The 23,388-nt window shown below is 40.3% G+C and overlaps 1 protein-coding gene across 1 annotated transcript in view; it reads left to right on the top strand.

Moving 5' to 3' along the window:
- The window catches only part of AlaRS (alanine--tRNA ligase, cytoplasmic), a 126,435-nt gene that overhangs the window by 30,117 nt on the left and 72,930 nt on the right, over window positions 1-23,388 (top strand). The window contains exons 3-7 of the mRNA XM_019057706.2: window positions 1,147-1,335; window positions 2,637-2,782; window positions 11,587-11,778; window positions 17,076-17,220; window positions 20,372-20,517. Of these exons, the coding sequence (XP_018913251.2) occupies window positions 1,147-1,335; window positions 2,637-2,782; window positions 11,587-11,778; window positions 17,076-17,220; window positions 20,372-20,517 (818 nt within the window). The remainder of the gene's footprint in view (window positions 1-1,146; window positions 1,336-2,636; window positions 2,783-11,586; window positions 11,779-17,075; window positions 17,221-20,371; window positions 20,518-23,388) is intronic.

Below are 23,388 nucleotides of genomic sequence, written 5' to 3'. Positions count from 1 at the left end.
GGGCGCTCACATTAAAAAAAAAGGTCGCTCAACTGCGACTTAAGTTCTCTAATATGCAGTGGCTCTTGGGGCGCAAATCTCGACTTTCTCTACAACTAAAGTTACTTCTCTACAAGTCAATGTTGAGGCCGGTTTGGAGTTATGGTTGCCAATTGTGGGGTTGTGCAGCCAAGTCAAATTTAGATAAGATCGAAGTCATACAGATGAAGATTCTAAGAAGTATTGCTAAAGCTCGTTGGTATGAGAGGAATGCAGATATTCGCGCTGACCTCAATATTGACTCTGTAGAGGACTACATCACCAAGATGTACTCTGCATATGAGATGAGACTACATCGTCACTTAACCAAGAAGCGCTTGCGCTTTTGGAATGGGACCGATGTGGTCGCAGGTTGAAAAGACGTAAGCCCTATGAGCCTGGAATTCAGGGCTTCTCAAAATTATTCCCCTAATACAAGTGTGCCTCCCCGTATCTTCGGACGGATCAGAGGTGCTTAGGTCTTCGGCCGGTGTCGGTCGACCGTAGTCTCAAATAAAACAAAGACAACAACAAAAGTTAAGACAAAAAGACATTTTTACTACAGGAATAATTATGTTTTTATATCTCCTCAATAATGAGAGGTAGTATGTTATTTTATGATAAAACTTTATATAATTTTAAGATAAAATGTATGTATGTATTATAGCTAAGTTATACTTACAGATTCATCAAGCTTAAAAAGACATCTTGAATGTCTATAAGTGATCTTTGTACATGTTGCACGAAAACGTAAACAAAGGGGTTACATAACCTCACTCTCTGGACTTCTTTCAGTTCATTGAATACAATTAATTCATCCGATGCAATATTAAGGATTCACCAGGCAGAAACGTGCATTTGAGGATATAAAGAACTCATAATTGCAAGAAAATCCGGCAGAAACTGTCTGAAACAACCCAAAATCAGCGTTTGAAAATTGGCTTTCCGTTCCCTGTGGGGAAATCCCCTGTAAATCGAACCGACTGAATCCTGGTCAGGGCACCAGGCCTAAAATCGCGATGTATGTCGAAATATGACTTAACACTAAAACGGTCTATTACTCATTTCGTTTTAGATAACGTGAAATATATCACTCAATGATGGACTTATTTTTTTGTACCTTTTCAGTTTAAACCCATATTTTTGGGTGTAGCAGACCCTAATAGTGATGTAGCAAAGTGGAAACGTGTTGTTAACACTCAAAAATGCATTCGTGCCGGTGGAAAACACAATGACTTGGATGATGTGGGCAAGGATGTCTACCATCACACGTTCTTCGAAATGTTAGGGAACTGGTCCTTTGGAGATTATTTTAAGGTATGTTTTTATCTGTTGGGACCTCTAGTAATTGAATTTAACCATAATCAAGAATTATTGAAGTAGGTTGGTGCTACATATTCTTATTGGTTATAGAAATATGTAAAAACAAAAAAATCAATGTTGAGGGCGTGCATTGCATGAGTCACCAAAACCTGGCCCATCATCAGCTGGGTAAAATTACTTACTGGTAGATTCATCACTCAAAAGTCTCCTGCGAACTTTCCCACGAAATAGAGGTCTTGATCATTTTAAAGGTTTCAGTGCATTTGAGGAATAAAAAAGAGGAATAATGCCAGTGCTGATGGGGTGTGGTCTGCTATTCTTACCCGAGTTCCGAAGAAAAGAAAAATGAGTTTGATGAGCTTGGTTCTTTAAGGAGTTCTAGTGGAATGAAGAAAATCACAGGAAAATAAGATTTTAAGTTTCGAATTTGATTTCAAAATTAAAAATACAGGGTGTTTCAGACCACCCGTACCAGGCCTTTTCCCCGGTTGTTTTAGGTCGTACGAAGTCGGGGACCGCGTAGTTGAATAGGGAATCGACCCCAAGGAATCCGAATTTCGTGGTCCCGAAACCCCTCCCCCACCCCAAGCCCCTTAGGGGGTAAAAGGGGGGTCACGATGCTAAAAGTCACGGTTCCCGACCGAATCGCGGATAAGTCGCATCAGAATTGAAAGGCACGGAAAATTTCACGTGAAATTGACCCCTAAAAATCCAAGATCGGCTCATCTAAGGCCCAAAAAAGATCCCCTAAAGAGGGGGACAGAACCCCCCTCCATAATTAATCTTTGGTCTCAAAATTGACGTAGATTCTCCAGAAAAAGACGGGCTCCCAGGTAATCGACCCAGAGAAATCCAAATTTCATGGTCCCGAAGCTCCTCTAGCCCCCCTTGGGGGGTAAAAGGGGGCCCAATTTTTAAAATCGGGGATCCTTTCCGAATCGCCCATTGATTGCATCCAAATTGAGGAGCAGAACACATTTACATCTCAAGTGACCCCCAAGAGTTCTAATTGACCCCCCTGAACGGCAAAAAGTAATCCCCTGAGGAGGGGGGCTTCGTCCTCTCCAAAAATTTCTCAGGATTCCTCTTTGGTCGCAAAATTGACGTCGATTCTCCAGGAAAAGACGGTTTCCCAGGTAATCGACCCCGAGGAGCTCAGGGACCATGAAATTCAGAGTCCTCGGGGTCGATTACCTGGGATGGCGCAGATGATTCTTCAGTGAAGAAATTATTGGAAACATGCTTTCTTTATCCATATATTTAAGAATTTACTCCTAACTCCCTTCACTTTTCAGAAAGAGGTTTGCGCCTGGGCATGGGAATTCCTCACAGAAGAATTTAAATTACCAAAAGAACAGTTATATGTGACATATTTTGGAGGCGATCCCAAGTCAGGCTTGGATCCAGATTTAGAGTGCAAAGAAATCTGGTTGAAACTTGGGTAAGAACTTTGCTAATGAGTAACATTTACTTTTGGTCATATTTTCTGCAGTTGCTAGTAGAAGAGAGAGAGTGTCCATGTAGGCAGAGTTATACCATCTCTGTTACGGCTGATTTTATCTCCCTGTGTCAAGACAGTGCTAGAGGCACATCAGCGTCTGACACAAACCGCGATTTTATGTCGATTTTCGCTGTGTGTTAAACCCGTGTTTGGGGGTGTGCGTTGGTGTTTGGCTGACACACCTCCGGAACTGTGCTCCAGGCCTTGAACCGGTGTTTAGCTGATCAGCTGGTTCATGAGTGTGGTTGTTCATGTTCGTATACAAACTCGAGTTAGGTTAGGTTAGGTTGGGCGCTCTTCCTCCCAAAAAAAAAGGTCCAAAAGGTCCTTCTTTTTTCTGAGCGCTACAAGGAGCGTATGGACCGTGGATCCGATGCACACGCGCATTGGATCCACAGGGTCCAGGCTCCTTGCACCAGTTTTTTTCTGTCTCCCGCTAATTTGTTGCGTGGGTTCCACGACCCGTGGATCCGATGCCCCAGTTTTCAAGGGGTGTGGGTGCGTGGATCCCATAGACTGTGGAGCGGTTGCACCGTTACCGGTTCTTGTCTTTCTTTTCTCTATTCTCTCTTCACCACAGGCATCCCACAGTCTGGGAGAGGGAAAATTTGAGCATTTACGCAGCCAATACTGTCTTGCCAGCCTCGTCTCAAAGCTACAGGGAGGCACGTCATAATGCTCAAACCAATTTAAAGAAGATCAATGAATGGACAAAAAAATGTAACTAAATTGAACGGGTCGAAATCCATTGAAGTGATTTTCACTAACACACCGTACAATCACATCCCTCTTGTGCTAAGGAAAACTCAAATCCCGAAAGTCCAAAAAGGTAGCAAAATATCTCGGCCTTCACCTGAATTCCAGGCTCAGATGGGGAGCTCAGATTATATAGAAGGTTGCACAATTGCGACTAAAGTTCTCAAATATACATTGGCTCCTGGGTCGCAAATATCGCCTTTCCCTAAAACCCAAGTTACTTCTCTACAAGTCAATGTTGAGGCGGGGTTGAAGTTATGGTCGCCAATTGTGGAATGGCGCTGCCAAGTCAAATCTAGACGAAATTAAGATAACTCATATGAAAGTCTTACGCAGCATTCTTAAAGCAAAATGGTACGAAAGGAAGGCAGCTATTTGCGCTGACCTCAACATTGACTCAATGGAGGGATGTATCACCAAGATGTACTCTGCATATGAGACGCATTTGCATTGTCACAGAGACAAGAGACCCTCCACTAGTATCTTGGCAATGGCGGAAGCTTTTACTTTGGGGACTTCTACATTCAACTGTTGACCTACCTGACCCTCCACTAGTATCTTGGCAATGGCGGAAGCTTTTACTTTCGGGACTTTTACATTCAACTGTTGACCTACCTGTTTGGTTAATGGTAAACAACGTGTTGGTAGTTTCGTTTTGCAAACAAGCCGAAGTTTGGGAAATTTGTTTGGCTCATGACGTCACCCGAGGCTCATCAGCCACCATGTAGGTAGGTCATCAGCCGAAAAAAGAATATTGAGTGTTATCACTTCTGTTGTTGACTTTATCGGCCATACCTTAAATTTTGAAATTTTGTAAAACTTTTTCTTACCGATTTTTCTAAAAATTGTTGTTGATTCTACACTACAGCATTTTTTAAATCACCTCACAATGAGCGTTAGCTCGAAACAGCTGTAGTGTAGAATCAACAACAATTTTTAGAAAAATCGGTAAGAAAAAGTTTTACAAAATTTCAAAAAAAAAAAAAGAATATTGACTGTTGCTCCCTTATAATTGTCCATAAGGAAGTGTTGAATCCCTGAAAGTAAAAGCCTCCACCTGTCGCCAAGAGGCCAGTAGAGGGTCTCTTGTCTCTGCATCGTCTCCCCAACCCAGAAGCGCTTGCATTCCTGGGACCGGTGCATCAGTAGGCTGTAGCGACGTAAGCCCCATGAGCTTGAAATTCAGGTGTTCTCAAAATTCCTCCTTTAAAACAAGTGTGCCTCCCTGCATCTTCGGACGAATCAGGGGTTCCTTGGTCTTTGACTGGTAACAGTCGACCACAGTAAAGTCAAAACTAAAGACGTTTATAATAAAACAAAAAGACACTTTTAATTAACATGTAATAATTATGTACTTGTTTCCCACCTCATTTCATAGAGGTAGTATATCCTAATTTAAGTTAAAATTGTACATACATAGTGTTCGGAAGTTAATGTACTTAACTTTCAGAATCGACTTTTCGGCTCAAAATATGACTTTTTTCCCTACACACATATCCCCGAAAAAGCTTAACCCTTTCCACTCAAATTTTTTTTAAGGTCACCCGCCCCCAACTCTGATTTAATTTGGCCGAAATTAAAGGTTTTTGGGAGCGATGGCTCCCCGGTGATACCCAGCGGTGAAATTTTGAACTCAGGTTACCCAGTAGTTCCGTAGTGTCACCAGAGAGCGCAGCACAGGTTTCCATGGACATTATTTACATTGTTTCCGAGCGTTGAGGGAGACGGAATTTTGTCGACACCTGAGCGGAACCCCTGAATCAATTTTGTCGAGTCCTGCTCGACACCTGAGTGGAAAGGGTTAATAGATGAGCTATGCGCTTCCAAAGTTGCCATTTTTTTCCTTTCAAATTGATTTAACTTCTCGTTAGCTAGTCGTAAGTGGCTGAAACTTTGTGCAGGGGGGTATTTTTTAGCGTACTCTTCACTTTCTGTGTTTTTAAGGACGTACATTATGGTGTCCCAAAATAAATTGATCCTCAAAAAGGTAAGTTTTCTGGTTAAAAAAGTGTTCCATTTGGTCAGAAAAAACTTTTTGCAAAGTTTCACATTTTTAGGTGAAGTTTTAGTGCTGCCGCATCGCACATTTGTGGAATTTGCGATCCCAACAATTGAGATTTTTGACAGTTTGATGATCCCTTTTAGGGATGAAGCAGTCACGCTAGAGCCCCGAAAATCTGAGACAGTATACTCCTAACACACTACTTTCGTTGTTACTTGAACATTTTGCCGTGCAAGACGTGCAAGTACATTTTAAATTTTTTAAAGGGACCAAGGAATCCAGCTGACGAATTAAATACTGAAGAACAACTTAAGGTAGTGAAAGAGCTCTTTCCGGAAAAACCATTGCCGTTCTTCGAAAGACCTGAAGTTGAGGATGAAATCCAACCCTTCACCAAAGGCGAGTTAGAAGAAGCACTGAGGACCACCAGAGACAAAAAAGCTCCAGGACCGAATGTACTCCCCCCAGAAGCGGTCAAAGCGTTTTTTGGTACTAACGTGGAAACGGGACTAGGAGTTTTCAACGAAGCCCTTACTTCGGGTTTTTCCCCAAAAATATGGAAGAAGGCTAACTTAATTTTAATACCAAAAGGAGTTAATGGAAACAAGAAAACTCTCCGCCCAATCTGCTTAATAGATGTTATGGGAAAAATCCTGGAGAAACTAATTCTACACAGACTCATAGCGGAGATTTTCATTTCAGGAAACCAGTTTGGTTTTGTGAAGGGGAAATCGACGGTAGTGACGATCAAGAAAGTAGTGGATTTTGCAAACAGAGCATCGGAAAGGAGACGTCCATCTGGGATCGTGATGCTTGACGTGAAAAACGCATTTAACACTGCATTGTGGGAAGGAATAATTGAAGCACTTAGGAAAAAAGGCGTATCAACTTCTTTGCTCAGCGTAGCATCATAGTAGACGGAAAAGAAATGCAAAGCTCGTGTGGAGTGCCCGAGGGTAGCTGTTTGTCGCCGTTCTTGTGGCTGGTCTACTATGACTTTGTGGTGGGGGGCGCCCTCTCGCAAAATAGTTTGTTGACCGCGTTTGCAGATGATGTCGCGGTCAGCGCCTGGGAAAGAACGATGTATGGACTTATCTGGAAATTACAGAGCGCAGTGGCTTATACCTTAGGAAGAATCTGGAAGCTCTGTCTGGAAACGGCGATAGATAAAACGAAATTCTTAATTCTTAAGGCAAAGAAGGCAGTCCGTAATGTAAAGATAAAAGTGGACCAACTGGAAATCCAAGCTAAGGAACATGGCAAATACCTCGGTGTATGGCTGTCGGCGGGCTTGCATTTCAGAGAACATCACAAAAGAACATGCGGAAAAGTGAAAAGGGTTGCTGGAAACCTGACTAGGATCATGCCAAATAAAGGAGGACCGTCTGCAAGGAAAAGGAAGATTATCGCTTCAGTGGCCATTTCCATACTCTCGTATGCAGCTCCGGTTTGGGCAGACATTGTCAGGACGAAAACTAATGCTGATAATGTGAGGAAAACTTTCAGACCCATCAAGATTAAAGTGACAAGGGCCTACAGAACTGTATCAGATGGGGCGCTAGACGTGCCAGCGAAAATCCCTCCCTTGGATTTACTTCTACTAGAACATAAGACCAGATCTGACACGCAAGATCCGAAGATGGCTGAAGAAATGATGTATGACGCCTGGAAAGATAGATGGTACTCGAACACGGGGAAAGCTGAATGGACTCGAAAACTGATCCCGGATCTTGATTTGTGGATGAGGAGTGAGTTTACAGAAGTAAACTTCGCGACAACTCAGTTGCTGACTGGCCATGGCTCTTTTGCGGCTTATCTACATTGCTTTAAGATCAAAGATTCTGATCAATGCACTCAATGCAGCCAACGTGATTCGGCGGAACACGCGATGTACAACTGTGGCAGATGGGTTGCGGAAAGGCGGGAACTGGAGGGGGTCATTGGTCCCATCCCGCCCCCAGAAGAGCTAATGGGTGCGCTACTGGAGAACAAAGGAAATTGGCTGGCGTTTGAGCGGTTCGCGGCGCGTGTTATGTCAAGCAAACGCGAAGATGGATAATGGATAACAGATGCCTCTTGTGGGTCAGAAACCCTCGGGTCTCTAGCCCTGTTTACCGTAGGCTATCCAATTGGGGATATCGGGTTCGACGCACCCGCGGAGCTGAGTCATGTGTAGGCTGCCCCCTTCTGGGGCCGCATAAGATCGGGTGCCTCGAGTAGCTGGTCTGCCCTCCCTGCCCTCCAGTCCTCGGCTTCAGAGCCCTGCCGTGGGGTTGTCGCAGGGGTTGTCGCAAGCTGGGCCTCGGCTCTCCTCCTACGCCCTTGACTCCGGGTACAATGATGGCTTCGGCAGATCGGTCCCGGGGGATGGGGGGACCCTCCCCCAAGTGGGGGGCCTGAGGGGCGCCGGGGTCGGGGACTGCCGTTCGAAAAGTGCCTTAGGGACGTCCGACGGGAGGATAGAGCGTCCGATGAGCCACACTTGCACGGGGTGTGGCCTGGAGGGGTCGTTTAGTGGGTACGGAACACACACTACCCCCACATAACCGGGTTTTCCCATCTCACAGCGGCCGGGTCGGTTAGGGGTTGCTTCGGCGGCTCTTCGCCAGCTGATGGCCGTTGCCGTCCCGGTATTCGGTGGTCCCCTTCATGGAAGGCGTTTTGGCGACCCTCATGATGGGGGCACTGTAGCGAGCTTTTCCCCTCATCACAGAAAAAAAAAAAAAAAAAAAAAGAAGTACTTTTTAAAAATTCGGAAACTTGGCCAGAATTCCAGAAACGCTGTTTAGTTGCAAATGGGATATATTTCAGCGAGTTGACTGATTTTTTAAAGTTTTAAAGAATATTTCTATCGTCGTAAAAACTTAAGGTAGTTGACTTCTAATAGACTACTTTTGATATACATTACACACTTGAGCGTGCAAGACGTGGCAGTATTTTTAAAAAATTCCTCAACTTGACCGAAGGGAAGGAAGATGAAAAAATACTTAAGTGACTTTGCTGCAAATCAGACAAGAGGCTCGGGCGCGGCAATGTTTAGGTGAACACAATTTCATATTTGCACTATCCCTGTTTTAATTTTATCTGTCTTCTCGTTTTATTTTTCTCTTCTTTACTTTATCGACGGAATGCTATCCTCTCCTTGTTATTCATGTCAAATATTACTTTTTTAGCAAACTTTTTACTGCATCTTTTGCAGATCGCACAAAAAAATATTCTGAAGATATTTAATCCCAATATGACGTTGTTAAGTGAGCTCAGAGATTTTCCAAATTTCTGGCTGTGGGACCAAAACTATTATTTTTTGTCAAAACTATGCTGGTATATGTCGACTACCTTCGGCTTATACGATGCCAGCAGTATTTCTCTGCAATTTAAAAAAATAAATCAATTTTCGCCGAAATTGATCTTTGCTTTCGATCAAGTTTCCGAATTTTTTAAAAATACTTCCGTGTCTTACACGCTCAAATGTGTAACTTATATCAAAAGTAGTCTAATAGAAGTCAACTACCTTAAGTTTTTACGACGATAGAAATATTCTTTCAAACTTCAAAAAAATCAGTCAAACAGTTTCCGGCCAAGTTTCCGAATTTCTAAAATATACTTGCGCATCTTGCACGGCAAAATTTTCAATTTATATCGAAAGTAGTGTGTTAAGAGTCTACTATCTCAGATTTTCGGGGCTCAAGCGTGACTGCTTCGTCCCTAAAAGAAATCATCAAACTGTCTAAAATCTCAACTATCGGGATCGCAAATTCCACAAATGTGCGATGCGACAGCACTAAAACTTCACCTAAAAATGTGAAACTTGGCTAAAAGTGTTTTCTAACCAAATGGAACACTTTTTTAAACAGGAAACTTAACTTTTCGAGGGTCGACTTTTATTTGGGACACCCTAATGTACGTCTTCGGAAACTGATGATCCAAGAGTTCTCCAATTTTAAAAGTGCGATAATTTTTATGGTAGATGATTTTTGGGAAGGCAGATCACAGCACGTGAAAGAGCGCAAAAAATCAAGGCCACTATGTACTGCACAAAATTTTTCAGAAACACGTCTTTTCGACGCAAGAGGGTTTTGCAATAGTTCCAGAATTTTGAAGCTCCTTACTGGGTAAATAATTTTTACTGCAGGGACTGTAAGAAGATTGCCCACGGAGCAAGGGGCTCCGAAAATCCCGAAGGTGTCGCGACGGCTCTTCCTCGCTTTTTGCTACGTAGGTAATTTTCTTACAGTCCCTGCAGTAAAAATTGTCTACCCAGCAAGGAGCTTCGAAAATCTGGAACTTTTTCGAAGCTCTGTTGCTTCCAAATGACGTATTTTTGGAAAATTTTTTGTAGTACTTTGTGGCATTGATTTTTTGCGCTCTTTCACGTGCCATAACCTGTTTTTCCAAGTATCATCTATCAATGAAGTTATCACAATTCTAAAATTGGGGAACTTTCGTAACGTCAGTTTCCGAAGACGTACACCCTCGAGAACACGGAAAATTAACAGCACGCTGAAACATACCTCTCTGCACAAGTTTCAGCCATTTATAACTAAAGAACGAGAGGTTAAGTTAATTTGAAAGGGGAAAAAATGGCAACTTTGGAAGTGCATAGCTCACTAATGAAGCGTTTTCGGGCATATGTGTATAGGGGAAAAAAGTCATATTTTAAGCGGAAAAATCGATCCTGAAAGTTAAGTATGTTAACTTCTGGACATCCTGTATAGTATAGTTAAGTTTTCTCACAGCTAAATCAAACTTTAAGTTATTTACATGTATCTAGAAATGTATTTTTGTACCAATTTCTTCGCACAAAATAGAAAAATAAAACTATAAAAATTTGCATATGTAGGCTCGTCATGGCATGCCATCTTGAGGCGTTGCTAGGCGATTGTTTTTGTCATAGTTTTTCGATTTCCCTATAAAAAATATCTCAAGTACTATTCTCAAGACAATTTAGGATTATTATGTTGCCATCCTGAATGAATTCTAATGATTTCCCCCTTTTAATTTGGTGGAGCAAAGTCTTGTGTTGAAAAACATAATTGTATTTCTAGGCGCATCAGGCAAATTATTAATGACACGCAATGCAAATTCACAGGTAATTAATTTACACGTTCACAGTTTTTCTCTTAACTGCCATTTTCACTTTCACTATTTTGAGAAAATAGGTTAACCTATAAACTAATACCGAATTTGATTTTCGCGTGCCAAAAATCCGGCAGGTATCAAGTCTCACGCAATTTCACCTGCGACTAACGGAGATTTGGGTTTTTCTCTATGTTTAATTTTGACCGGTTGCCATTTTTTCAAATCAAAATGGAGATACGCGGCTTGCGCCATAAATTTCCTTTTTTTTATCCTCTTTCAATTGAGGTGTCACTAATAAAGGGTTGCCACTTGGAAAATAAGCTAATTTTAACCACCCCAGTAAGGTCCCCAAAAGTAGTTTACATTGATCCCATGGACATCTCCAAAGTTTCGTTGCAAAATATGAATTATGTAAAATTTTAGAGGGAGTGGACCAAATTATTGGGACACACTGCTTATAGCACTTGTAACACTCAAAACAAGTATATGGCTTAGGACTTGAAGCAGTAATCGCTCGGCCATGAGACGAGAAACGAGTTGTTGCACCATCACAAAGAATAAGCTGTAAGCTGACAGTCATCCTTCATTCTGTGAATGATCTTTGGGGGAGGGTATTCTATGGAGACCCATCTTCGAGAACTAGAAATTACCCGTCAATCAGCTCGCCTTAAAGTGATCTTTACAGCAAACATCAAAATCAGAGATAGCCGTTTCCAAGCCGCCCCTTGCGGATATTTCTTCATCAGTTTTTTCCTCCTATCATGCGAATTTTTTATTTTACTAACTTTAATGTACAGTACCGCTTTAATGTACAGCCTTTGTCTAACGAGACTTTTAATCTCTTTCTTATATTTACCTAAAAAATCACAATTTATAATTATTTTGATTTGTTTGGCTGATTTCTTAGATTGCCTGATACTCATGTAATACCAGGCAGTATGAAGGATAACTTTTGGGAAATGGGTGAAACTGGTCCTTGTGGACCTTGTTCAGAGTTGCATTTTGATCGCATTGGTAATCGTGATGTACCACATCTGGTGAACCAGGATGACCCTGATGTCCTAGAAATTTGGAACCTGGTTTTTATTCAATTCAATCGGTATGTAGTTTTTAAGTATCCTAAAAAATCAATTGATTTGTTTATTTAAAAGAGCACCTTTGAAATTTCTGTTCCTACGCCACACCTGGCAGCACTTGCATTGTACTCTTTGTGAAACAACCTGTTCAACTGAGTATACGTACGTATACTGTTCCTGAATGCATATAATAAAAACTTTACTTTTCCTGACCCATAGAAATCTTGATAACAACCCTAGGAAATGAGAGGAAAGAGGTTAATCCAGAACGCCGATTCTGCCTCCCCCCCCCCCCTTGGATTTGGCGCAATATTTTCCCAAATGTTGTGCTAGGTGTCTTCAATTGTAGGGAAAAATTTCGGCACCATCTATTAATTAGGGGGGTGCAAAATTTTCAAAATTGATATCTCAAAAGGGGCCGCTCATAAATTACGTTAGGCTCTTAGGGACCGTTGGGATAAAGGGATATTTAGAATGAGAACAATTCACTTGCAGTGCACACTCATTTAATAAGGGTGCACCAGAGGTTATGAAAAATCTAAAAAGAGCTCAGCTGATATTAGACGTATTAATTTTTGCTCTCACGGCATTGCCATATTTCAACTCGCCTCCTCAAAAATTAATTCCATTATGAATAGATGCTAACTGGGAACAACATACAGGTTCAACATTTGTTGCAACGGATGAGGAAAACCCAGACTTTCAATCATCTCAGGCCTTGTCTCCACGAGCCGTTTCACGAGATTTGTCCCAGGGAAAAATCCCACTTACAAAGTTGGGAAAAATATTGAGTTAATCAATATTTTTCCCAGTACCAAGTATGGTACTTGTACCCCTAGGACCCACTGAGAGAAGAAGAAGTGAAAACGAATTGTTCGATATTTTATTCATTACTACATTGTTAATGTTTGTTTAGTTAAAATAATGTGTCTAATTGTCAATTGAGTGCATTTATTATTATAATACCGGTTAAGTACTCGACTTTATTTACTTTATCTTCCTGCGCAAACTAGTCACAGGACCGTATGAGCCTCGTTCCGTGGAGACAGTAACTGGGAAAAATCCCAGAAGTTTCATTCCTGCGATTCGAACTTGGGACAAATCCCATGAAAACGTCCCGTGGAAACAAGGCCTAAACATTCACATCCATCACATTTTCTTGATTAACAGAATTTCTGAATTCTAACCTTACAGACACTGCGTTTTTCCCGGTCAAAGGCCTGTATAATATTTTACGAATTTTAGGTCCATTTTAAGAGCACGGGCGAAATGCTTTACACTAGTAAGTATTATAAGAATACACTGGGCCCATAACCCGTTTGGATAAAGGGATATTTAGAATGAGAACAATTCTCTTGCAGTGCACATTCATTTAATAAGGGTGCACCAGAGGTTATGAAAAATCTAAAAAGAGCTCAGCTGATATTAGACATATTAATTTTTGCTCTCACGGTATTACCATATTTCAACTGGGACAGGGGGGGGGGGTCTCTAACAGCCTTATAGTGCCTTACTAGAGGGAGGGGGGATAGGACTGGGCCTTACGTAAGCTTTCTAGCCTACATGTAAAGAAAATACAAAAATTCATGTTTCTTTAGGTTGATAATGAAGTTCAAGATAAAAAACCGACGCTCCGCTTCGCTCCGCGCCGGTTTTTGGGGGGGCTTCGCCCCCCCAAGCCCCCCGTGATCGGTGCTCTTCACAAGGTCTCGGGTCTGGGTCCGATATCATGGAAGTATGCAAAAGTGTATTTTCTTCGGAAAATACACTAATAGAGGAAATCAGCACATCACCAATGGCCGACCGATCGGACTACGCTCCTATCATTTCCCTTGACTTCCTTTTCTTTACTCCGTGTGATGATGAGTAGTGACTTCATCCTATTGTCAACTTGATACTTTTAAACTATTTCAAAGACAATAAAAATCTTCAATTTTGCTCCACGTATTTTTGTTTATTAAAATTAATTTTATCATTATTATTACCTGTATGAAAAGTAGCCTTACGTAATTTTTAGGGGGGGGGGGGTTAAGAAATGCCTCACGGTGCCTTACAAAAGGGGAGGAGGGGTCTCAAAATGGGGAAAAGTGCCTTGCCGTTTGCGCTGGAAAAAAGTTAAAAAATATTCTCTACCAGAATATATATGCTATTTTGATGGTTGCATAATTTAGCGTAATCATACTTCGACTTTTTTGATATTGACAGCTCGACTTTTTTCCGTTTATCGTATCTCCTCCCAAGGCGATCGTTGCTATGTGAGCAAAAATAGGCCAGGGTGATTATCCACAAAATTCTGAATCCATCCCACTTTATTTTACCCTGGGGAAATGATTTGTTCCCAAGTTACAGCGATTTTTGTGCGGGCGACCGGACAGCAGCCAATGCAGGCAAAGAAGAATTAGAGCCTGCAATATCAAAAAAACCCTCCTTGAAGAGTGTTCTTCAACGTGTTTTTTATGCTGAATTCGCATTTAAGCTTCATCACAGGAAATTTTCACTTTGAAGTTGCCAAATTAAGCAAAAAAAGTCGATTTCTAGCAGTTATTGCACGATTTGGCAACTTTGGCGAAGTCATGTAACGGAAAGAATCGCCCGCACAAAAATCGCTGTAACTCGGGAACAAATCATTTCCCCAGGGTAAAATAATGTGGGATGAATTCAGAAGTTTGTGGAAAATCACTCTGACCGGTTTTTGTTCACATAGCAACGATCGCCTGTGGACCATTGCAGGAGATACGATAAACGGAAAAAAGTCGAGCCGTCAATATAAAAATAATGGAGGTATGATTACAATAAATTATGCAACCATCAAAATAGCATGTATATTCTTGTCGCGAATATTTTTTGACGTTTTTTTAGCGCAAACCGCAACACTTACATTAAAACCGTTTCGGAGACATTGATTTTAAGAATTTCTTGAAATTGGCAATTTTGCCCCCACCCCCCTGCCCCCTCCCCCTAATTAGCCGATGGGGCTGAAATTTCGCCTAGGCATCGAAGACACCTAGCACAACATCTGAGAAAATTTTGCTCAAAATCCAAAGGAGAGGGGGCCAAAATCGGCGTTTTTTGAACAACCTCTACGATACCTATTGGATGCAGAGTTCCTGTCATAATGGGGCTCCACAAGAAAATACTCTACCTCGAACTTAGTTTTGACTCTGATTTTCATTAAGATGCCAAGAATGAAGTAACAGGCGTTCATTGCTAAATGCTTTGATCACTGAATTTTTGAGATCCAACCAAGGGGGGCACCCCTGGACAATTTCGGTTTACATAATATCTCTGAAATGACAGTTATCATTTTTTCCTCTCAGAAATTCATTTGAACACCCTAAAAGGCACTTATAAACATGGACTTACCCAATAAAATCTACGATGAGTCAGTTAAGTCATTTTTTTTTTTATTATGTCATTCGAAAGTAGAAAGTGACCGAAGCTTACAGTTTTTTTCCTAATTTTTTCGGATGACTGCAAACTGTAGAAAAGTTTATTTAAAAGTACTAAAAATTAGGGTAGCCTAAAACGTCGTTTAAACCGTGCGCTCGTAAGTTTCGAATGTACACGTCATGATCAATATGGCGGCGGAATGTGTAGTGGAAGAATACACAGCGGCGTCGCGCTGGCGGTTTTTTGTTGGTCAATTGGAGGTTATGTAGGTTACTTTGTTTGAGATTTATACCCATTGTTCTTAATTCTTTAAGCTTTTCAATCAGAATGCTATACAGATTTATATAGGATATGTAACATTCACACATAACTTACTTAACCTCAAACGAGAAATCGTGTTGTCAACAACGGCAGCGTGGCGGTAGTAAGCAGGTCGGCTTCGGCGCCGCCGTCTTCCCGTCTATGACGCGTAGATTCGAAGATTCACGGCGGTCCGTTCAAACATGTTTTCGAGGACCCCTAAAAAGGAAGCGTTATATCTCCACGGAGGCAATTTTTCGTGAAATTTTAACGTGCGCATCGTTCTTCTCGTACCGAAAACTGTAAGATTCGACTATTTGCATGCAAATCCCTCCCGAGCTTAAGTGACTCATTGAGCAAATATCACTATTTACACAATACTAAAACAAATATCAAATAAAAATTACTCCATAAGAGCTACTTACCGGGGTAAAAGTATGTTGAAATCATCCAAGTACCCCAGTTCCTTAAGTAATACAACAGGCGCGCCACCGTAGTTGTACACCCGGAAATCTGATGCACATAGCTCCCGTGTCCGGCACCGTTGTTAAGACCCCATTATCTAGGTACCCTGTTAACATGTTCCTTCTACATGGCTTGATTGCTCTCCGTTTAATGAAACGTAACATTCACTGTAAATTTTAAGGCTCCCAAGGTAAGGCGTAAAGTCAATTTTTCGACCTTTCCTCAGACACTTCGATGTTGCTATTGAGGCTCAAAGAAACAGGAAAATACCTGGCAGGCATACATTATTAGGACTAAGCTTCTTGTAGCACTCTATCATTTACCCATAAGGGCAAAATAGAAGGTTCAGCAACTTTAACTTTTTCAATTCGTGTCATAAACGTTTCTCCAACATGTGGTTTGTTATGTATTATAGGAAATTGAGCATATAGTCGAAATTCTGGTTTTTATTTTGCTACAGCAATTGCAGAATGCTGGAACTTGGCAAAATGTGAATTTAAATTCTTGCTCCCAAAAAAAATGCCTGTAAATTGACAGAATGGTTAGAAAGAAGGTGTGAACAGAATGCCAGTTTTGACATTAGTACCCACCCATGGCAGGTGCATCGACCAAATTTTTTTGGTTTCTTTATTGTAGTCGATGAATTACGGAACTCATATATTGCGAATTCATTTTTACGGATGGCTCTAAATATTGTCACTCCATTTTCAACTCTTTTTTCTGCTTTTTTGCGTGTTTTAAGGGAAACTTGGTTTTAATGGTACAATTGTTTAGATAGGAAAAAATCGCTCAGGGTGAAATTGTCTCAATTGAAGGGAGTGGAGTGTATTGAAGAAGCTGAAATGACCGCTTACATTTTCATGAAATCTTTCGAGGGAAAAAGATGCTTGAATTTATTTTTCCCAGGTTGAAATCTGTTGTGTCTTCCTCTCAAGTGCAAAAAATTTTCAGTATGCACTGCAAGTAATAATTTTTGTGAGATTTTCCGAGTTCTTTTGTTCAGTTTTTTATTATGCTCAGCTTAATTGGATGAGATATTAAGGGTCACAGATATGGAGAATATATTCTCCTACTAAAAAATTAGAAGTATGATTATTTACTATATGAAATCCTCCTAAGATTGAATTTAGATTAATGCATTAGTTTCAATTTTATGTACTTTCAGGGAAGCTGATTCGAGCTTGAAGCCTCTCCCTAAGAAGCACATTGACTGCGGTATGGGCTTTGAACGTCTTGTTTCAGTCATTCAGAATAAACGCTCAAATTATGACACAGATGTATTTGTTCCATTATTTGATGCCATTCAAAAGGTAAGTTTAGAATGCATTCTATGAAGATACCATTCTACCATTTACATTAAAGAGGAGGTGAATCGCATTAACAACGCGGAAAAAAATTAAATTGCTGATTCAACAATTCAATTGCTAAAAACAGTGAGTGCAATGTTTCAACTTAGATTTTACACAAAAAAAATGCTACTTTAACCACCCCCGTGGTTAAAGTAGTTTACAATGTGGTTAGAGTAGCATTTTTATGTTGTAAAATCTACGTTGAAACATTGCACTCACTGTTTTTAGCAATGGAATTGTTGAATCAGCACTTTATTTTTTTCCGTGAAGTCAAGCTGAAAATCAAGGTGCAAGGAAAAGATCACGGACAGAATTTTGCAACTCTGTTTTATTTCAACGTTACAAATGCTGAAAGCTATGCTTATGTTGTCTTAAAGGGAACAGAGACTGTGTAGGAAGTCTTCCCACTAAGGTCACAAGTTTTCCCTGCCTAGCCTCATAGAAACCACTTGACCGGATTTCTTAGGATTTGTTTGAATAGAAGCGCATTATCCTGTGATCTGAGACCCTGATCCTTAAATCTTATCATTTTTATAACTGACATTACAAAATTTCTCAGAAGTCATTTAAGGGGAACCTTAAACCTAAAACGTTAATTTTATTGTGAATCGATTAAGTATAGAAAGTTGTTAATGTTTCATGAAGCTTATAGGTATGATTTGCGTTTTGATGAAGCAAGAAAAAAAAAGGCACCTAAAATGTGGCCCAAACTGTAAATAACAGGATAGTAGAATAGCACTGGGTCCCCTTAAACGCATCTCAAACCACCTGATCATCATTTTTATCATGGTTTCATTGTACCTCCCTGAGAGCTGTTCAGCAGCAATGGTCAGATGGCGCAAGGATCGCAATCTTATGTCATGCTTTGCAGCCAGTGTTGCTAAAAATAAATAATGTCAATAAAAGGTAAAATCGTGAAATTTCATGTAAAATACTTCTTGAAAGATGCTATTCTAGTGTCATGCCTCGTGTCATATTCATGACTGCACTTCGATCCTGTCCTGGATTTTGCAGGTTGCTGAGCTGGGCTCACTGAAGAGTGTGCTCTTTTGATGAAGTCTTAAAAAACTCAAACTCAGGGGAGGTGTCACGGAATGACCCCAGCTTAGTATTCTAATTCATCCGTCTGAGCTGCTCATTCTCCTTCCTCAGTCTTGCACTGATACTCATCAGACTTTAAATTTTTAAATTGGTGGAAATTTCTGGAATTCCTAGCCTTTTTTTTCGTGCAGAAAAGTCTAGACCCAGCACTATTCCACTCTGCCATGCTAAGGAAGAATTCCGTATAAACTATCAGATTCAAACTGAGTTATTCACTTTCAAAGTCTAAAGCATGCCTCTTTGCGAGATTTGCGAATTTTAAGTTTTCGTTTTCTCCTGTTGACAGCTTGATCCCTTGGCTGTTCATTGGCGCCTAGATCCTTTGCAATAAGATAATGACTTCTCGGAAAATCACAAAAGAATGAGGGTATGTCGGACCCACGGCAAGCTGCCCGTGCAGGCAGGGTCCTTTCACTGTACCGATTTTGCCGTGTGTCCATCCTAGAGCCGAGGAAGCGCTTCCAACGCTGCCGGCTGCGGTATAAGGGTTTCACCTCACTCGTCTCTGTGAGGTTTATTTTTGCAGGAATCATTTCACCTATAACCAAAAGCATTAACCTTGCGTGTTTTTAATGTAGAGCTGTTTTAAAAATTCAAATAAAAATTAAAAAGGAAAGAAAATAATCTTGAAAGTAACTGCAACTGAATCGGAAGCTTCATATCTTTCTGTTTTATTTGTATGTTTCTTATTTGAATAAGGGGCATGTTAAATTGAAAGTTGTTCTTAATTGAAGGAAGTAAGTTCTGCGCGGAAAAAATAATGTCAGTGGTTAGTAGTTCCCTGATTCTAGTAAATAATAAAATCCTTTTTTTCCCTTTGCAACCTTTGTTTTTCTCCCTTTTTTTACTTACTATTTTGAGGAGACTTTTCCACATTCATAAAATCATTTTTTCATTACAAAGCTAGGTTTCCAAATTACTTGATTTACGTATTTATGAAATCTATACTTCAAAAATATAAAAGGAAAATCTAACATAAGACCTTGTTTAAAACAGAATTTATACAATTTTCCACTTACAATGTAGGGAAAGATCGTTGAATAAAATTGACGGTTTCAAAATGCCGAGAATTTACGTAAATTCAGCAAACAATATGATACCTGTTTTAGGATCGAGTGGGATAAGCAGAGGAACCAATCCAATTAAAAAAAGTAAGAACTTAACTTTAGCAACGTAGCTCGTTTTTATCGTCGTTTGAATTTTCCCTTTCTCCTTTTGTTTGAACATAAATAAAGGAGAAGAAAAAATTAAAGAATTGACAAAAAAAATATAATTGTTCAAGGTCTCATTAATCGTCTTTAAACATAAAATAATATACTGTATAAATTTCACAGCAAAATCATAGTTTCTAAGTCTTAAAAAATTGAGGTAGAACTTGTACCCGGAAACATTTTGAACGGAAATGATAACGAAAAGAGAATGCGTGTCTACCCATAAACAAATCACTTGCTACCAGCAGATGATAAACAGCATAAGTGATCACAATTACTCAGAGCATGCATAACTGGAACTCTGAAATCGCATAAAATGGTTGGTGGTAGGGGTGATCAACAGCCCAACATCGCCGTGAGTCAGGGAATTGGCGAGGGCTGCTCGGGGCGAGTGTCGCATGTCCGCAAAGCATGGGGAAAAACGCCGTGAGTGCTACCTGCGTCCCGAGTTTCCCAGACACACGGCAATCTATCGTTGCAACCTTGTCTCTATGCGGGACATACGGCTGAAATCAATAGAGACACGCCTTTGCTGACGTCACCATTGAACAGAGCATGCTTCACTTAGTATAATTTCATGTCTAACTCCAAAAAAAAAAATTTTTGGTTCATACGGGGTTCTTCCTTAGCATGGCAGTACTATCCTGTTTTAAATAAAGTAAATGACCAGTTGCTCTAAAGTAATTAAGGAATTCTCAGCTCAATTTTTGTGGAACTTTTTAAGGACCTCATTATGATCTGGAAATTCCCTCTTGAAAATTTCCTGGGAGTTTTTTATTGTACTTATTTTGTTTCTACAGGGCACTGGTGCACCTCCTTACAGTGGCAAGGTGGGTGCAGAAGATACGGATGGAATAGATATGGCTTACCGTGTCCTTGCTGATCATGCAAGGACTTTGACAATTGCTCTTGCTGATGGAGGTTTTCCGGATAATACCGGTCGAGGGTCAGTTCAAGTGTTTTACCTTCTCTTTCATCCCTTCGTTTTTTTTCCTCCACCTAGTTTAATATGAATTTTCTAGTGTTTTTCACGCCTTATAAAAACTCAAAGAGTTTTGCCTCTGATGGCATGTTATGACACTCGACCATCTAGACTTTACAGGTAAATAGATTTGATACAAGGGTCATTCCATGCCAAATCAAGCTACCTCCAAAGTCCAAATTTTTAGCTCAAAATTTGGACTTTCTCTTACTTTGACCCAAGGAATGAGTAAAAAAAATCGCTCAAATCTGAGACGGGTGGTGAACTTTGGTCATTTTTTTTTATTAATTTGGCATGGAATGACCTACAAGGAGATTGGGATAGCAAGTTTAGAAATTGTCATATGTGGTCTCTTGTTTCTCACCCTTAGAACCTGTTCCAATCATGCATTGATATTTCACTTTCAAAAGATGACATTAGGTCAAAAGGTCGTAATGGGTCTGTTGCGTGTAAGAGATACAACCAATTGAATACACTTTACTTTTTACTGGAAAAGTTTGTTTGCTCTGTTGGCAACATTTCAAAGTTTCAAACTTACGGATTTAGCAAAAAAAATCATGGCATTAGCCTCCCTTCCTCTTGAATTGCTTTGGATTATTACAGTACGACGCTCCTGATATTTCCATGATGAGGAAACCTTTTCTTTACTCCTGTTTCAACACAGTCAAATTTCAAACTTCACAATTATGGATTTGACGACAAAATGATAGCGTTGAGGTTGAATATACAGAATATATTAATATACAAATGTATGTGTTTAATTTTTGTGTATTCTTTGAAAAGGTGGTTCTTTGTCTGTCCTCTAGTAATAAATTTTGAATTTTCTTGGTGGAGGGTCCTGCATTCGGGCTCTCAAATTCTGCTGCAAACAGATGACGAATCTCGAACTGTCCAGCAGTTTCCTGTTTGGTAGATTAAGGGGCGGGGAGAACCTCCGAACATCAGTAGAAAATGCAATTGTTAAGAAGGGGTGCTCAACTGTGTTTCTCAAAACTTATCATGCAGACTTGAACCTCTATGAAAATGATTTAGGATTTAAAGCATAGGCTAAGTGAAAAAATAAACCAAGGGCGGGGGAGGGGAGTTGTCACCTGCAAAGTGAAGAACCCCCCTCCCCTCACCTGTCAAGGATGCCCCCCCCTTAGCAATACGAAAGGCTAGGAAAACAGTGAGCGTAGTTTATGATCGAAGGAAATAATGTATTATAATCTTGGTCTTCAATACTTTGACTTGGACCCATTTCTAAAACCTTTTGGAGGAGCTGGCCGAAGGGTTGATCGACTTCGTAAGGACTCCTTATTGTCCTTATGCCAAAAATCAGCTTGTTATTAATTTTTTCCCTTAACTTTGGTACAAGTCCTGGACTAGTTGCTTAAGAGCAAAGAATAGAGTTTTTTGTCGATGTTAAGGGGTTCAAAGTAAAATTTTAAGGTTTGCAACCTGTAAACAAACATTATCAATTGTAAGTATACTATATAAAGTCACGATAATGAACAATTTGATGCCTGTAATTGTTGCTACCTGCCTTGCAAAGTTGCGTCCAAAATGCTTAAGAAGCGAGTCTCTAAAATTTTCGCCGCGACTAAAACCGCGTTGCAGCAACACTAAAAATCATCTGATTTCACTCAAAGAGCTTGATGCAAAAACGGCTTTTTTCGCCCCCCCTCTGGAAGTTCTTCAGACTTTGTCTATTGATTACTCATACTTGAGCGCTTCTTTCCCCAAATTTTCAGACCCCCAAAAAATTTTGGGGGGGAGCTAGGGGGGGTGGAAGTCAAAACCTGTGAACCTCGATATCTCTTGAACAAAGAAAGATATCGAGGTTCGGTTTGGACGAAAAATCGTCTAAAATTGCATACTTTAAGATTCGAAAGGTCGAAATCCCGATATCACATTTTTAAGTCAACATATGTGCTTTTTTCCAGTTTTTAGGTCTCGAAAATTTCTTTTAAACGAAAAATTTACAAAGATCTCAATTTTTTATTTGAACCAAAACCAGTTTTTTAAATTGCTCGTCTTTTTCCGCATCCAACGAGTGGTCGTATAAGCTGGGGAACCGAACGGTTCCGGAGTTATGATCGATTGAAGTTTCCGCTCAACGCGCGCCGACCGAGTTTCGCGCGCAAAAAAGTCGGATTTGACTGTTATTAGATCAGATTGAATGTTCAAACTGAGCAAAATGCTTTATTAGGGACTCCTGAGGTCGCTGAGTTCAGAAATTACCGATACTTCCAAAAAATTCACGTTTTTAAAATTACAGCTCCGCAGCGCTATTTTAGAGGCCCACTGAGCGCCGACCGGCCGCTCAGTGGTCCTGTCCGAAGCAGCAATTTTAAAAACGTGAATTTTTTGGAAGTATCGGTAATTTCTGAACTCAGCGACCCTCAGGAGTCCCTAATAAAGCATTTTGCTCAGTTTGAACATTCAATCTGATCTAATAACACACGGAAAAAAAAGATTTACTGAATTTAAGTAAACGCGTCTACTTGGATTTTTTACTTATTTCAAAACGGGTTTGACTTGGAAGAAACCAACGGTTTTCTTCATGTAAGACAACATGATTCGCTTGAGACAAGCGAATCGTGTTTTCTTAAATAAAATAAACGTTGTTTTAAAATAAGCCAACTTTTGCTTGAATGAAGAAACCAGTTTCTTTAAAATTAGTAAACGGGGTGAACGCCTTCTGAGTCCGCCGTTGCCTCTTTTTAAGTCAACAGCATGCTTGGTAGAAGAATATACGTTGTGTCGAAAGAAGAAACCGGTTTCCTCAAAATTAGTAAACGGGGCTAACTCCTTTCGAGGCGACCGGATGCAATTAGCAATACGCCCGTTGAT

This window comes from Bemisia tabaci, chromosome 1, assembly GCF_918797505.1.
Source record: "Bemisia tabaci chromosome 1, PGI_BMITA_v3".
Lineage (NCBI taxonomy): Eukaryota > Metazoa > Arthropoda > Insecta > Hemiptera > Aleyrodidae > Bemisia > Bemisia tabaci.
This window is presented reverse-complemented; position numbering and strand designations above follow the sequence as displayed.